General features: G+C 37.2%; 1 protein-coding gene across 1 annotated transcript in view; it reads right to left on the bottom strand.

Moving 5' to 3' along the window:
• Nucleotides 1-17,500, bottom strand: part of LOC145662271 (ADP/ATP translocase 3-like) — a 44,514-nt gene that overhangs the window by 8,810 nt on the left and 18,204 nt on the right. Inside the window, exon 2 of the mRNA XM_081727657.1 lies at nt 6,714-6,975. Within this exon, the coding sequence (XP_081583783.1) occupies nt 6,714-6,975 (262 nt within the window). The remainder of the gene's footprint in view (nt 1-6,713; nt 6,976-17,500) is intronic.

Below are 17,500 nucleotides of genomic sequence, written 5' to 3'. Positions count from 1 at the left end.
CCCTACTGATATTTGCATGGTACAAAATTTCAGAGCTTTTTGCCAATGTAAAAAGTTACAAGGGCATATCAAGATAAATGGCTCACGCTATACGGAACACTTTAGGAAAAAGATGACCCAGCTACATTCATTTCAACATTTATTTTAAACTCTCACATACGCAAACTTCAGATCTTTTAAAAGGTAGGCTGTACTTTTAAAGAAATACAGCTTTATATATATATATATATATATATATATATATATATATATATATATATATATATATATATATATATATATATATATATATATATATATATATATATATATATATATATATATATATATATATATATATATATATATATATATATATATATATATATATATGTTTATGTTTGAAGTAAGATCATTTATAAATAAGAATCTGAAGTTTAAGGTAGCTTCCTTAACTCATATACTGAACATGCAGACATTTTTCATTGAGAAAAATACGGAACCTGTACATTGAAATTAAAAAGTTCCAAAAATTGGAACATTGCCACGTACACTCATGTTCAAAATGATTGTCACATATCTAACTCTTGTAAGAATATAATTTGATAATGATTTTGCAGAGTACTTTTAATACTGATACTGTGTGTATAATCGGGAAATGTATATTTGTGGTAAATTTCACAGCAAAGGAATTATAAATACGAAAATTAGAATGAGTAAAACAAAATGATAAATGGACAAAAATTTTTATTTTAGTTTTATTGTTTTTAATTACTGCTCTCTTAACATGAAATTTACCACATACGTGTCTGCCGATTATACACATACTAACAAATACCGGGCGAATTCGTTATCAAATATTACTACAACGTATTTATAGACATGCGACAATTTTGGACATGAGTCTGCAAATTTGGACAAAAGCTGCAGTCAAATTCGGCAAAACGCAAGCCTTAAAAAATTAAAACTAAATGAAATTAGTTTTACATAACACGATTATGTCGCTAGGCTACAGAAGACTAATGAAAAATGAATGAAATGGTGGAATGAAGTGGGAGGAAACTGGAGAACCCCAAGAAAACCCACGCACACAATGTCCATCACAAAGCTCACTTGGCGCGAGCTGGGATCAAACCAAGAACCCCATGCATCAGAGGTGAATTACCACAGCCACCGCGGACCCACGCAAGCCTAAAGGTTACATGAACTATTTACAGCCTTTTAAATGGTTCACCAGGTTTAGTCTTGTAAGATTAATAGAAGCTCTCCTATCGGGAAGGCATTCGTGTCTACGCCCATTTAACATACGCTACTTCTTTTAATACATCTTATGTAACTGTAACAATGAAACTAACTTGAGCATTTCTCCTATAGGGTTAAACCTGAGTTACCGGTATCTTCGCAGTATTAGTTATACCCCCTGTTTATTCAATATTTACTCCCAGAGGAAATCAAACTATTGCAGAAGGCTACAGCCTTGGTACTGAAACGGACGCTAAACTTAGAATTATTTTGGTGTTTAAGAGAAAAACTATGGCGATTGGAACGAAGAGGTCGGTATCAAATATAGAGGAGAGGAGAAAACAGCACAGAAGACTAGTTTTCGATACCTGGGTAGTGTTATTAGTAATGATATGAAATGCGAACGTGAAATGAAAGCAAGGATAGAAATGATGAGAAGCCTTTTAGGAGGAAGAAATTATTTTGTGGAACCTGAATAGAGAGTTGAGAAAAAAAAAACTAATGCTTCGTGTGGAGTATTGTAAAATATGGGTCAAAACAGACATTATGCAAAAATGATGAAAAAGACTGGCAGCTTTCGAAATGTGGATGTGAAGAAGAATGGAGCGAACTAGTTGGGTCGTGCAGAAAACTAATGAGGGGGTGTAGAAATGGTAGGGGAGAAAATAATTTTAGATATTAAGAAGGGAAACTGGATGGGGCATTGGATAAAAAGGAACTATCATGACGGACGTGGTAGAGGGTTATGGTGGAGGATGGAGGGAGCGAGGGGGAATACAATTAATGGACGATATCAACACAAAAATCGTACGTGAAGACTAAGAGGTTAGCGGAAGAGGTGATGAAGACTGGACAATCCCAATCAAAGTATGGTCATATGGTCACCCTCTAAAAAATCAAACATCCACATATTCCTCTAATCATTGCCGAAGTTTCAACTCAGTTTCGTACAAACATTGTACGTTACTCATTGACATTCTTTCATACCAAGTCCTCGATACAGTTACGCCTATACTATAAACTATGAAGCACACCGAAAACAAATTTAACGAGAGATCGCCATAAAATATTTTGAAGGTCTCGCGAGGACGTTGCCACATTTCCCTCTTGCTGAATGGAAAAGTACATTGCACGCTATCCTTGCACACCTACCGAGAAAGTAGGACACTACGAAAGCTCGTTTGGATTTCATACGTATGAGGTTCAGTAATTTCTTTTTAAATTATGAATCCTCCAAGTCACGCACAGTATACACAGACCATTTCTAATTCCAATTGAAAGCACTGCGTTATATATAATACTGCCAATATATCTTCCTAAATTCAGAAGTTTTAACTCCACTTGTAACAGCTATTACTCTACTTTTCATTATTTAACCAACACTAATTGTTACACTCAAGCTATTACACACCAGTATGTGGTCCGCGAGACACTATTTTCATTAAATCTTATTTCTTGCTCACACCTGGGATATCTGCAATATACTACATTATTTGAAGTTCAAATCAATTGACAATATCACAATTATCAACCTCGGCTGAAAGATTCATCACCCGTGACGTTAGGCGAATGTGAAATCCATTACGCCTAACTGATATGATTGTTCTTTTCTTTCGAATATTTTATTTATAGCAGTATTGCTTTGTCATACATGATATATTCAGTATCGTAAAAATTTAATTTAGTGATGCAAAAATTATTTAATTTTAACGATATGCAAAATATATTTAAAATATTTTTTGGTTTCATGGGGAGAAGTAGTCAATACAAGGAGTTCAAGACATCAGAAAGATTGGGAAACTGGTGGTTTGTGGGCAAAATTTTAAAGAAAGTCAACAATCCGAGCTTTAAAAATAAAATTAAAGCTTTTAGTTTTACGTCCCACGATTATGCCGGCTAGGCTAAAGGACACGATTAGAAATGGATAGTAGAATGAAGAAAGTGAGAGGAAACTGGAAATTCCGAGAAAACCCACGCACACGGTTTGTCCAGCAGAAAGTTCACTTGGTGTGAGCGAGAATCGAACCAGGTGAACGCTCTACCACTGTGCCCCTAATCCGAGCTTTAAATTAAACAATTTTTAAATCTAGAGTGTACAACAAATTCCATACCATTTTTTTTAACGCAATCATTCAAGGACTTAGTATACACAACCACCCCACAGGGATCGCCACGATTAGGGTAAGTGCTTGCTTTTAAGAAATCGCTTGACAAACAATTAAGGAATTTTCATTCTGCCTTGACTTGCAATAATCACAAATCTCTGATGAAAGGTTAACATTCCTGAAGGACCACATGCACCAGAAGTAAGTACTACCACTGAGCCACAGTGGCCCCGATATTTATCTCATCGAATCTATTAATCTGGATATCGCGCCGCCCTAATTGTGACCCAATGAATCACGCTAGAAAGTATGTTCGAGCCGGCTTTTGTGCAGAACACTTCAAAGATTTGATTAAAGAAAGGCCAAAATTCATAGCATTACCACAATTACCGGATTGAAACAGGTTCTACTCAAATCACCTTTGATGCACATACTTGCTGTAAAAATCAAAGTGTAAAAAAAGATTTAATTCGGTCAACGTTAATAAATAAAATTACAAATCAAAGTGCATGAAATCCGTCAGTATATATAAGTAACTAGTACGCACATTGGTTGCGCACAGCCATGATAAATTGATTTTCAGTAAATGCGTTGGTTTCTCGAGCCACGAGGGAATTAACTGTACATGAATTTTCATAAAAGTATCGTAAGTGTTAATAGTACAAATATTCGCACCACATCGCCAAGTAAACTGTTTCTTAGGTTTTACGTTACTTCTTGCCTTAAAAAGCTGGCTAGTCTGATAGGCTTGACTGGACTAATAACGCCTTGTAAACTTTTGGGCTAATGATAATTTTTCCATGTATGTGGGCCTACTTTCAATCTCCGTAGAGTATTCTCATTCAAATGCCCCCCACTGGTCCGGATCCCGACGTAATAAATAGATCAGGTGTATAACTTTGGTGCTAAAAAGGGACAAATTTCAATCGACCACCCTTCACCCTGACTGTGCCTCAGCACAATTTCTTTCAGTAGATACACATGTGTTCACCTCACTTTAGCTAATATAGAAAATCAGCGTGGAACACAAAACTTATTGACTAATCATGATCCGTGTATAGTAAGCCTCACTATGCGTACTCCACTTTCTTCTTGATAAGGAATTAGATCTCAGGACTGGTCATCTCTCAAATTAAAGACAGACATGGACGCTCCACCCCACACCCTTCTATTTCCCCTTCATCACAGCTAGTTTCACCCTTCTTCCCATTACATTCAGCACTTTTCTCCTATTCTCAGCACTTCTTTACACACTAGAATGCTTCTAACAATTTTCATCAAGCTAGATGCACATTTCCTAAAGAGCATCGCATCATTATTATAATAAAGATTATTTCATGCTGAAAACTTGTCAATGACACTATGTTAATCAATAGAATAAGTTAAAACATACTTAATATTGCATCTTAATAAAGATGGTACGTGTTTTGAGACGAACTGCAAAATTACAATAAGTTCAAGTCCCTCGCAGACTCATCCATGACTAATGCTGGCAAAAGACCCAGCTCAACTTCCGGTAATTTAACGTGGTTCACTTCGGTTTTCGCTCCTCGCCACGACAGAAAGACAGCTTTATATCGTATGAAGGTAAATTGTGTACAAGTGCAATGAAGGCGTAATTAGTGTCTGTATACGTAGCATCTCGAATCCTAATTCTCAACTTTTCTACTTCGGGTCTTATATTTGCGGTTTACCTAACTCCTCTTGAACCACGGGGCAAAAACTGGCAATCCTATCCCTTCTCTACTGGTTTAATGGCACTGCCTAGCTATGTCACAGTATGTGGAGTGGATCCTGCCTTAAACACTGTCTATATAGTACAACTTCAAATGGATTTACTGCTGACAAGCGTTCTGTCGATCTTCATCGAAGCGCCCAAGACTAATGTGGCGATCATGGCAGCAACACTGACGTGACGTCAAAACAATACATTATAGACATGTAATCTCAATGCATGTGAAGTTACATTGAAAATTAAAGTGGGACGAAGCTTAAAGGCTTAACCAATCCTGTAAAACTGGTAACATGGTTGTTACGGATATTGCTGCTGCTTTCCTTTTACTTTCTTGCAAGCAGCAGATCCTCAATTATCCTCATGATGTTTGGTAAGCGCTGCTGGATAACAACATTACCTGGATTTCCCCAAACCTAATCCACCTATATACTTGCTAAGTACCACACACATTTCTATAATCTTACGAAATCCGATAAACCACCGCAGCTAAAGTATTGACTGTCAAATATTTATATTATTTCACTACTAACGAAAGTTTTACTACATCAAACTGTCTTACATTTAATTTGACCACTGTCGAATTACTTCGGAATTAAAATCAAAGGGATTGATTGGTTCCAGTTTTACATATACTGATACTCAGGGTTGGCTGGTTTAAACCAAAAAACTAAAAATGTCCGTAAAAGTAACTATTCGTAAAATCTTGATGAACACACATTTCTGGGTTATCACGTTTCACTCCCATATATTATTCGTACTATATTCAGACCTAAATCCCCCACTCTTTACTCAAAGAGATTATATTACAAAAGCAACTTTTTTTTATGTAACTTTATGGATGTTTCTTTTGTGATTTTTTTTTATAGTTTGTTATTATGCAACAAAAGGAAAATTCTAAACAGTTTCGTTTTAATAATGTTTACTATTGAAAAATACATCGAATGCCGTACTTTTTTGGGGACGGGGGTCATACAAACCCCACTGGAGGCAATTATTGAAATAAGAATCTTTGTTAACTATTTATGTATAAATGGGTCAGAGCCAAAGTGGACTCAAATAATTCGTATCTTTATTCACTTTTCTTATTGATATGCAAAGTAAGCCGTTATATTTCTTTAACTTAGACTAATAAAAGTCACAGTGAACTTACTTGGACTAAATTAGTTCTTCTGTACTCTGTAGTACTTGTCCATATGAAATTGTCCATACGTAATTCTGTATAATGGTTCCACTTGTAAATGACTCTTGATTATATTAACAAATGTGTAAAGACCAGTCAACGTATTTTTATCAGGAGTCCTTCGTGAGTAAGCAGACTTATCGCATTTGTGGCCAATTAGTCCCAGTTTCGAGTTCAAATTGAGGACAATTTCTCTCGGATGTAAGCCGAGAAGCGGTTTGGATTCCGCTTTAAGCTTATGTGACCCCTTCCAGCATAACCCGGTTGTTGCATACTAACACCAAGGCGAAACAAGCTTATTTTATCCATATGTGATATAAATACATACAGCAAATTATTTAAACCAAAAAACCTGGTTTTTCGGTTTTTTCAATAAAAACTATGGTTTTTGCTAACCCTGCTGATACTATCCTATGTTGTAATAGAAATTAAAAATGTTCTCGGCTTGGAACATTTAGAAGGCTGAACTTACCTGGTTCTGGCGAAGTCCAAGGGGTATACGAAGCACAGGGAGGTAGCACCAGCAGCACCACCAGAAGCCAAGTTGCCCAAGAAATAACGCCAGAATTGGGTCCTCTTGTCTACTCCTCCAAGGAAGACCTGCTTGTATTTATCCTTGAAGGCGAAGTTCAGGGCTTGTGTTGGGAAATATCGGATTACATTAGCCATGTTACCACGCCAGTAGCTAAGGAAACCCTGTTCTTTCGGAATTCGGATAAAGCAATCGACCATACCTAGAATGAATACACTATATTTACAAACTGCTCATGTATTGACAATTCTAATGCATGCATTTTTTACAATTATATAACATTTTTCACAAAATGAAAATGAAAAAGTATACTAGTTGCTAGTATTTTAATGGCAATTGATTTTTGAGATTAGTTCTGGAAATATCTTGACATTTCCTACTTTCGTTCCTTTCTACCCACCATGGATAAGGGAAGAAGCTGGACCAGCGTAGTTGCCACGCCTTTTTACCTCGAAGACTACTTACGTGAGGGAAGAGTGACTACGATATTCAAGTTTTAATATTCTTCCTTTCATGTCTAGGTAACGTCCCGTGGTTATGATGGGAGGCAAAGAGAAACGAAATGGTAGAATGATCAGGAATCAGATTTTTGGGCTTCTATGGCCATGCTAACTCGTTACGTATAAAGGATGACACGTCAGACATGTAGAAGGAAGTAGTCAGACCATTGTGTTAGTCTCAGACATTTCACACCAGTTACTTAGTTGTCTGCACTGGGAATCGAAACTAGGACCGCTCGCACCGAAGGCGAGAGCGTTAACGAAGAATAAAAAGTGGGAGGGAACTTGACCCTGACGAACCCTACATATGGGTCAATCCATGTAAAGTGATCGAAAAAAAAAAAAATGCCGCTCGACCTTTTTAAAAAAGTCTGACTTTCATGAATGTTTATCCTATATCAGGGTACTTCAAAACTATAATTATTTTTCTTTTACAACATTCCATGGCGACGCACCGGCTGTCGCCATTTTGCGTTTTTTATTTATTTTTTTTTTTTTTTTATTTTAGGCGTTTACGTTGTTTTGAATATCTCGGCACACATTTGTCCTACCAAATTGAAAATTGCTGGACGTCTCCGACACGTGCAGAGATAAAACTTTGATATCTGACATTTAAGGCACATGAAGGGGGGTGGGTGAGGTGAAATCAGGGCCTACAGTAGCAACATTTTTGGACATTGAGGACATGTTTGGAACAACTGACTTAGAGGTCTGAATTCGTGTCTGCATGTAGTTCGGGATCAAGTTAATACACAAAAATTTACAAAGCTGTAGCTGGTCCCAAGGGAAAAAAAAAAAAAGTGGGGAATTATGCCAATTTAAGCATGTTTCACTGTCTTAATATCTCCAATGGGCCTGGATAAAAATCGAAATTTGGGAATAGTTAGTCCTTTAGTATACCATAACAAAGCGCATTTTGTGTTTTTGATCAGAAGAGGGTTAAAGTATTAAGTAATGACGCCATACTCTAGGTGTTTTGTTCATAAAATCTGGGAATTTGTTGTGAAGTAAAATAAAGTAGGATGAATGAATGGTTATTCCAATCAACGCTCAAGCTAGTTTCTTTAGTTGTAATACTGTCTTATCACACACCCACACCAACACTGGTGAAGAATGTAGTTATCAGCAGAAGGCGAGGAAAGTCAAAATGCACCCTTGACAAAAAAAAATCCGAAAGTACTCCTTGCTCTTGCTATATTAATGGTATTCAGTCATGTTTATTCTTATTTTAACCGTCAACTCATGCAGGAGACTTGGTTCTTTCGTTTGATCTACATTCTCAAATCCGTGAACACTTACTTGCTGTAAACACTGACTGCGGAATGTAGATCAAACGAAAGGACAACAGTCTTCTGTACGGGTTGACAGTTAAAACAAGAGTAAACATGACTGAATACCATTAATATAACAAGCAGTACTTTCGGACTTGGGGGGGGGGGGGGGTCAAGGGTGCATTTTGTCTTTCCTCGTCTTCTGCTGACAGCGGCTTCTTCAGTGATAAGACAGTGTTACAACTAGAGGAAAGAAACGAGCTTGAGCGCCTTGACTGGATTAACCATTCATCCTACTTTTATTTCACAACAACGAATTTCCAGTTGAATTTGTGAACAAAACCCATTGGAGATACTAGAGTGAAACATGCTTAAATTGGCGTAATTCTCCAACTTTACGACTTTTTTCTTTTCTTTCAGGCCTTGGGAGCAGCTACAGGTTTGTAAATTTTCGTGTATTAACTTATAACCCCCGAACTACACGCAGACACGAATCAAGACCTCTAAGTCAGTTGTTTCCTCTTCCCAAACATTTCTGTAATGTCCAAAAATGTTGCTACTGTAGGCCCTGATTTCACCCCCTTTAAGTGGTTTTAGGCAAAAATGTTGAGAGATCAAAGTTTTAGCTTTGCACTAGTTGGAGACGTCCAGCAATTTTCAATTTGGTAGGACAAATGCATGCTGAGATTCAAAACAACGTAAACGCCTGAAAAAATGAAAACGCAAAATGGCGGCAGCCGCTGTGTCGCCATGGAATGTAAAAATTGTGGTTTTGAAGTACCATGATCATGAAAAAAATAATTCTTTGGAGATGGTCGAGCGGCACATGCCTGATCACTTAGAATGGATTGATTCACATATAATGTTAGTCCATCCAAACCCCATTTCACGCAAGCCTGGGACCACAACGGGGATCTAACGCACCAGACAATGCAGATTCCTGTTATTGCTTAATACTATTCGCCAGTGATGGTCATGCGTCACTAATTTTGTTCGGGTCACCTGTTCGGAAGATCGCACTCAGACTCGAACAGACCAGGTGAACCGGAAGCAGCCAAAATTAACAGCTCAAGGTATCATTTCCTCAATATTTCAAATATGATTTTATGTTTATTGTTCTTCCCATACTGAAAAATACAATGGGTTTTGAAAACAAGACTATAAAATACCTCAACGGCATCTTATTTTGAACGATGAGGGTACGGTGGCAGAGCGCTCACCTCTGGTATGAGGAACCCTGCTTCGGAAATGAAATCTTTCAGTTATAACTTAGGCTCAGGGAGACGGATGATTAAGGCAAGTGAATGACAAATGGGTGGAATGAGCATGTGGGGGGAAACTAGTGTATACCGAGAAAACCTACGGACATGGTGTTCACAAACTTACATGGCTAGGGATCGAATTAGGGACCCCACACACCAGAGTTAAGCGCTCTACCACTGCAACCACTGTGGCTCCGGACCCTGCTTCGATTCCGGGTCACCACATTTTCATTTAAATTTATTTCTTGTTCATTATCATTAATTTGCCTCTAATAAGCCTGAAGGGCATAATCACGGAAAGTTCAACTAACATTTAACTACATTTTTAACTGCATTATGGAGGAACGAAAAAATATGTTACAAAAAGTACGCTGTAATCATGTAAATTGTGCCCCCCCCCCTTTGAATCATGAACTGGCTATATGGTTAGTGTAGCGAGATTTGGGTTCGATCTCAGGTGGGGAGGGAGGCTTTAGATTCACGGCTCATAGCTTCGATGCTGAAGAACGTTCAACTCCAAAGTGAGGGAGATTGCATTTGTTTTTTCCTGAACAGTACACATTGTGTATCAAACTAAATTGTACGTTAACACCTTACAAAATGTATACAGGATTCCGGTTTCTTATTCTTTGCAGATGAAAAGCTTAGCGTGAGACCGTATAAAAGGTCAATGTCCACAGTACTGAGAAACCAACTGTTCTACTTTATTGCGAAACAGCTACTTGGAACGGGAATAAGATATTCAAGTTAATGTGACCTTTCGACTTAATCTTATAACTTCCTATGAGTAAAGACTAGCAGGTAATTCACTGACCAACCTCAAGGACAATGGCTACACATACTTCTGATGGATACATTCCTATTATATGATCCAACCATCCAAGAAAAAAAAAAAATCCCACTAGTCCTACAATTAGAAGAAAATTGACAAATTGTGCCAACTTCGAAATCGCTCAAACAAAAATTTAGAATAACTACTGTAAATTCCTACGCCTCAATTACGCCAAGGAGTTTCAGAACTGATCAGAATAAGTCCTTACAAGAGCTTTATCACATCTGGAGGACATCCTGACGTTCTATTTACTTAGGATATTAGGATTTAGATTTCTGGATTTTCAGAATCTATGTCCATGTTATCCCGTCACGTTTGAGGGATGTTTCTCGGCGAGCACACTGTCCGGGGAAAGGGAAGGAAGGGGTGTGGGACCTATATGGGAGGTACCACCCCGGCATTTGCCTGATGTGAATGAGGAAAACTCAGGAAAACCTCATTCAGGGTGGCTGGCCTGGGAAAGCTTTTTTTTTCCTAAACTTTTCGACCGAGTGCCCCTACTGGGAATCGAACCAGGGCCATTCGCAACGAAACGTTCTGTTTACTGTGCTGCTCTAGAATAAAGATTCATGCAAAGCAATCACTTCCAAACTATAAAGTGTTCTACCATACTACCGAACACTGGCTGCGCGACCGGTTTACACTGGAAATTTTGAAAAGAGTCAAAGGCACCATTCACCTCATGAAACTCAATCTATTATGGTCCACTACCGGATTCGAACTATACGTACACTCATGTTCAAAATTATTGTCGCATGTCTAAATATGTTGTAGGAATTTGATAACGAATTCGCCCGTTTTTTTTTATAATGTTAGTATGTGTATAATTGGCAAAGATATGTATGTGGCAAATTGCATGTCAAAAGAGCAGTAAATAAAAATAAAACAGTAAATAAAACCAAAACAAAACCCAATTTAGTACCATTTTGTTTTACTCAATCTAATTTTCGTATTTATAATTATTTTAGTATGAAATTTACCACAAATATACATTTCCCGATTATACACAGTATCAGTATTAAAAGTTTCCTGCAAAATCAAATTCTATTCGTACAACATTTATAGATATGCGACAATTTTGGACATGAGTGTACTTCCGGATTGTAAAACAAAAGTGCTAACCACCAGTCTACACGCGTTCACGCATAATTACGAAAGAGCGGGTATAGCTACGATTGCCCAACTTGTACTTATTTTGGGATACAGGAAATTCACTCGACAGTATCATGCTTGAGGGTTTGGTGAAGAAAGTACGAATACTTCAGTCTATATTTCATGAGTTACAGATTCTTATATTTTAAAATCGAATAGCGAAAACATTTAGAACCCTTCGTACCTCAATATAAGCAACACATGGATATGCGCTTGTTTACAACGAAGTTTATGTTTGCACTCGAGTCATTCTATGGAGAAGCATTATTTTATTAACTGTTAGTGCCAGGAATGGTTTGTATTGACATTTCGTAATAAAATAAGCAATTAAACGAGCTAAGGTATCAGAGCTACAAACCATACCACTAACTCCAAACTACCTAACATTGCTTAAAGGCGATTTTACCAGTGGGTTTCTCTGTCTTGAATAACGAAGGAGTAATTTGCATATATCACTAATTTCTTTGAATTGCGATCCTTTCTCCACAGATCACCTTAAATTTGGTTTGAAATAATGTCAGCTATATCCTGTAACAACTTTGAAAATAACATTGCATTGACCTAATGTAGCAATGTTACAAAGGTCACTATGTACGCAAAAATGAACTGATTTACACGCAATAAGCACATGTCCAACGTTGCTGAATTAATAACTTGAAACTTATTCAAGCTGTCGGCCAGACTGAAGGAATGGATGACCCCTAGTTAATGAACCGAGAAAAGTATTTTACTGCATTATTTTTTAATCTCACAGCTGCAAAAAGCCACCATCTGCCAAAATTGACAGGTCTACTGCCATGGTGTTTTCGTATTTCTGTGTAGTCAATTCTAGCAAATTTTATTCAGATCAAATTTTCCAGTGTTGATTAAATTTGTTTTGTTTAAAAGAGAAAAGCTCAGCACTTCTGACCATTGCTGGACACATCGAAAATGAAATTAAATTTAAGTTTTACGTCCCACGGTTATGCCGGTTAGGCTAAAGGAGACAATGAAAAATGAAATAGTGGAATGAAGTGGGAGGAAACCGGAGAACACCGAGAAAACCCACGAGCACTGCTGGACAAATCGAATGTCAGTCCCCCCTGATATTTGCATGATACAAAATTTCAGAGTTTTATGTTCATTAGTTTTAAGTTACAAGAGCTCATCCACCCTGTATATGCCTCAATTACATTTGAAAAATTGCTGTATGATTAAAGGCATAATTTTCAATTTACAACTTGAAAAATCTACTGCCTACATGTTAAATTTAGAGTGTATTTTGCATATTTTTTAGTGTAACATCCAGCCTCTACAAATTATAAAGAGAACCGAATTAGTTTTGCGGGACAAAATTGAATTTAGACCCTGGTAAAACATGAAACTGTTCCACGGAAATATTCCTAGGGAATTTTGTTGCTAACTGTACTCTTATCAAACTGATTAACTGATGTTTAAAAGCACATCTGTCTATAGTCTCAAATAGTATTACACAGTATTATCAACCATGGATAAATACGAGGTTCAAAAGTCAACGAAGGGCTGACGTCAACGTCATCTCTCCCACTCGACTATAAGAAACACTGCGTGGATTGCGAAATATTCAACTGTTACGAAGACGGCAAATAAAGATAAGAAACGAATTTACACATGTAATAGATGTTAGAATTGCAAGAATATTTCTAAACTAGCATATATCATCAATCTTACTACTGTTGTAAGTAAAGAAATCAGGAAGGCCAGAAATCAGGAAGGACTTTATCGCCACGTAAGTCCTCTGCCCTATGCAAACCCCATCTACACAATGCTATTTCAGATACACAGAATCAACAAAATTTTACCACCACGTAGATACATATCTAACTACAGTAATTCCAGTATTACCTAATTTTTGCATGAAAAGGTTTGACCAAATAAGTATATTACAATTTTCTATGCATTAATTTGCGAGATTCATCCAATCTCCATCTACTGGAAACCTGCAATCACAATATAAGATTGTTAAGCGAGAAATTTTTATGACTTCAGACAAGAGAAATATGCGAATGATCGGCAAGACACTCATTTTAATAGAACAAATTCTAATCACGAAACGCAATACTTATATATGGGAGGCCTCTTAGTAGAGCGCTCATTTCTGGTGCATCGAGTTCCTGGTTCGATCCCAGCTCGCAACAAGTGGATTCTGTAGTAGACAAATAATGAGCGTGGAATTAAGATTATAGTTTCCTCCCACCATTTCGTTCATTACTCCCAGTTTCTATCAGCCTTTAAGCATAATCGTGGGACGTTAAAAATACGGCATCACATTTGCACAGCGACTTAGCCGAAATGAGACCTAACAGGAATAGAACCCAGGACCACATCAACTTCATGGTAAAGCCTATAAGAACAATTTTCCGTAATTACATAGCGCCCAACTTGAACCACAATAGATTATTTCCAACGGGGAAGTTATTATACAAAACACCATTTTTGTATTAAAGGACTTCTAACGTGTCTGTTCCTCTATCATTGTCTCCTTACAGACTTCAAGGATATTACGTTGCAACATTCTGGCAAAGGTTATTCTTACCTAATCAGATATGGACGTTATCGCTTTGGCATACTTTACTACTTCTACAGCACAATGACAAATTCCTATATACGATTACGAAGCTTTGTATTATATGATAAATTGTGTGCCTAGTCTCCAAGAAAATGCTGAATGAAAATAACGAAATATAATACAGTGAAACCTCAGAATAACGGACACCAATGGGACATGAATTTTTGTCCGTTATTGAGAGGTGTCCTTTACAGAGAGGTTATAGAAATTTAATCTCACAACGGTATGCAATACTCTAGTACGTACTTGAATTACTGGGAGGGATGAAGGAGAAATTCACTTCTGTTTAATATTATTGCTCGGGGATGTGTTAATATATTCGTATACCGGTACTGCAAAAGATAATGCGGGTATGTTAATTTTCTTAAGTACGTGTCATCATCCTGTAAGCGTTTCTCATTTATTTCAAAAGCTCAGAACCTTCTGAAAAGATGCGTTAGGAACCTAGTAATCGGCTAAACTCTTTTGTTTAGTGAAAAATGCACACTTTTTCCTCTACAAGGGTAATAAAACACATTAGCAAGTGTCCTCAGAATCCTCAGTACGGTTGCGGAAGAAACGTGTGTGTGTGTGTGTGTACTGGCGCGGTATCTTCGTTAGCGGAATGAATGAAAAGGCATATGGGACTGCATATTTTTATTGATCCAGCCCCAATCAAAGAATACTTTCTTAGAGAAATTGAAAAAGGAAACCGGGAAAACTCCAACCAGACTTGTTCCAGTATCCAATGTGTTTTGTTATCTATGAAATTGTCAGGAAAGATGGAAGGCCCAGAGGCAAAAGGAATAAATTTTAGGGAAGTTAAGATAGTTCGCATAGAATTCTTGGCCATACGACTGACCCTACATGAGTGTTATCGTGTACTGAAGGTTTTCTAGGATTTCCACCAGAAAGCAGTTCATTGCGGGCAGAAAAAAAGTATTTCAAATTCAGCTTGAAGCTGTTCTGTATGATGGTTCACCAGGTCTAGACTTCATGATAGATAAACTTGTGAGGAATAATATATCGCATAACTGAGAATAATTCCTGTCCGTTATGAAGAGGTTATTGAAACGTCTGGGGGAAAAAAAGGACTGTCCGCGTCCGTATCTGAGAGTGTCCGTAAAAGAGAGGGTTTTTGTTCCATAAGGGAACATATAATTTTGCCGGGACAAAAAATTGTGTCCGTATTATAGAGGTGTCCATTATTGAGAGGTGTCCGTTAAGGGAGGTTTCACTGTACTAAGTACGAACCCAAGACAGAAAATCCTCCAAATGTTGAAACATCCAATCAAACACCTTTCTTTATATCAGGGTGGAAAAAAATCATGATTTTTTTTTAATAAAAATCATTTTTGTTGATTTTTTTGATTTAATCAAATCTTTCTCCTCGTATAATACAAGTCGCGAACTGGAGAAAAAACATTAGGAATTAATATTAAATGACAATTATGCCATTTAAGTGAAAGTATTTTGGTTTAATTTCGAATTAATCCTCAATCGTTAACCTATTTCAATCCGAAACAATATTTCTTAAGTATTAAGGAAAAAACGTACAGCAACGTTTACCAACATGACACTTTTCTTTTCACGAAAGTTCCTGATATTTGGCAGGAGTATATTTTTTAAAACATCGAAACTACCCAGCGGCACGAAATACATCTAAAGTACATAAATTTCGCTCAAAATTAACTGTTTAACTCTATGGCCTATGGAACCCGGAGGTTCATTGTCGCGTTCACGGAAACTCTCCACTGACTTCTATCCTTAGCCAACTGGATCCAATTTCTATTTTGTATTCCTATTTCTGCGAGATTCATCTTAATATTGTCATCCCATCTGCGCCTAGATCTTCCAAATGATAGTTTTCCGATTGGTCTTCCAGTTAAGAATTTGAAAGTGTTCCTATTTTCTTCCATCCTGGCTACATGAACCTGCCCACCTGAGTCTCCTAGACTTGATGGCCCTAGCAATGTTTGGTAAACCGTAAAAATTAAGTAGTTCCTCGTTATGAAGTTTCCCCCATTCCCGCTCCTCTTGGGTCTGAATATTCGTCTCAGGATCTTGTTCTCAAATACTTTCAGTCTACGTTCTTCCCTCATAGTAAGCGACCCTGTTTCGCAACCATACAGAAGCAGGGTGTCTACCAGTCAGGGACAGTCAGGGAATTTGCAGGGTCAGGGAATTTCATTGTGTATCAGGGAAAAATCTTTCCCAGGCTGTGAGGGGTGAAGAAATGCCACTAAAATAGTCATAAATTACAGGTAAATGAATTGGTACGTTTGTACGTTTGTAGAATATTGTATAAGCATATAAACAATGGTGAAAACTTACAGTTCACTTTAAATATAAGTTAGGGGCGCGGTGGCTCACTGGTAGAGCGTTCACCTCCGGTGCTTGGGTTCCCTGGTTCGATCCCAGCTTGCACCGTGTGAACTTTGTGGTGGACAAACACCGTGTTCGTGGGTTTTCTCGGAGTTCTCCCGTTTCCTCCCACTTTCTTCATTCATTACTCATCATCACCATCTCCTTTAGCCTAACCGGAATAATCGTGGGACGTAAAACTGAAAGATTTCATTTTCATGATTTAAATATAAGTTACTTTTCATGAGTTACTAAGAAAAAAAGAATGACAGAGTCAGGGAAAATTATAATTTTGTCAAGGAATTTGATTATGCTTGCTTGCTAGACACCCTGAGAACAACAAGCATATATATTTTAATCTTCAAATTCCTGGACAGAATTCGTGACAAGAGATTTTGAACTGAATAATAACACGAATTCCCTGCTTTTAGTCGACATTTAATTTCTTCGTAGATATCGTTTTCGTCTGTTAATATTGATCCTAGATATTTGAAAGAATCCACTTTATCAATAGTATTATTCGATATTTTAACGCATCCAAAATTTGCCGTATTACGATCCCGAGGAACTTCGTTCTATGTATTTAGTACATAAATTTCGCCTAAAGTTTTATTTATTTATTGTTTCGGAAAGGGGATCGGGCCCCTCTAAATACGCCCCTATCATCTGGAAACAAATAGACGTGGACATAAAAGAATTTTTGTCTTAAATGTCGATGGTGATTTCTCCGTTGGAATAGTTAACGATTTAAAAAATCTATGTTACGAAGACAAGAAAGCA

The sequence above is a fragment of the Thermobia domestica genome, chromosome 10 (assembly GCF_964235325.1).
Source record: "Thermobia domestica chromosome 10, izTheDome1.hap1.1, whole genome shotgun sequence".
NCBI classification, from domain to species: Eukaryota; Metazoa; Arthropoda; class Insecta; order Zygentoma; family Lepismatidae; genus Thermobia; species Thermobia domestica.
The sequence above is the reverse complement of the archived record's forward strand: the minus strand, read 5'-3'. Positions and strand labels throughout refer to the sequence as shown.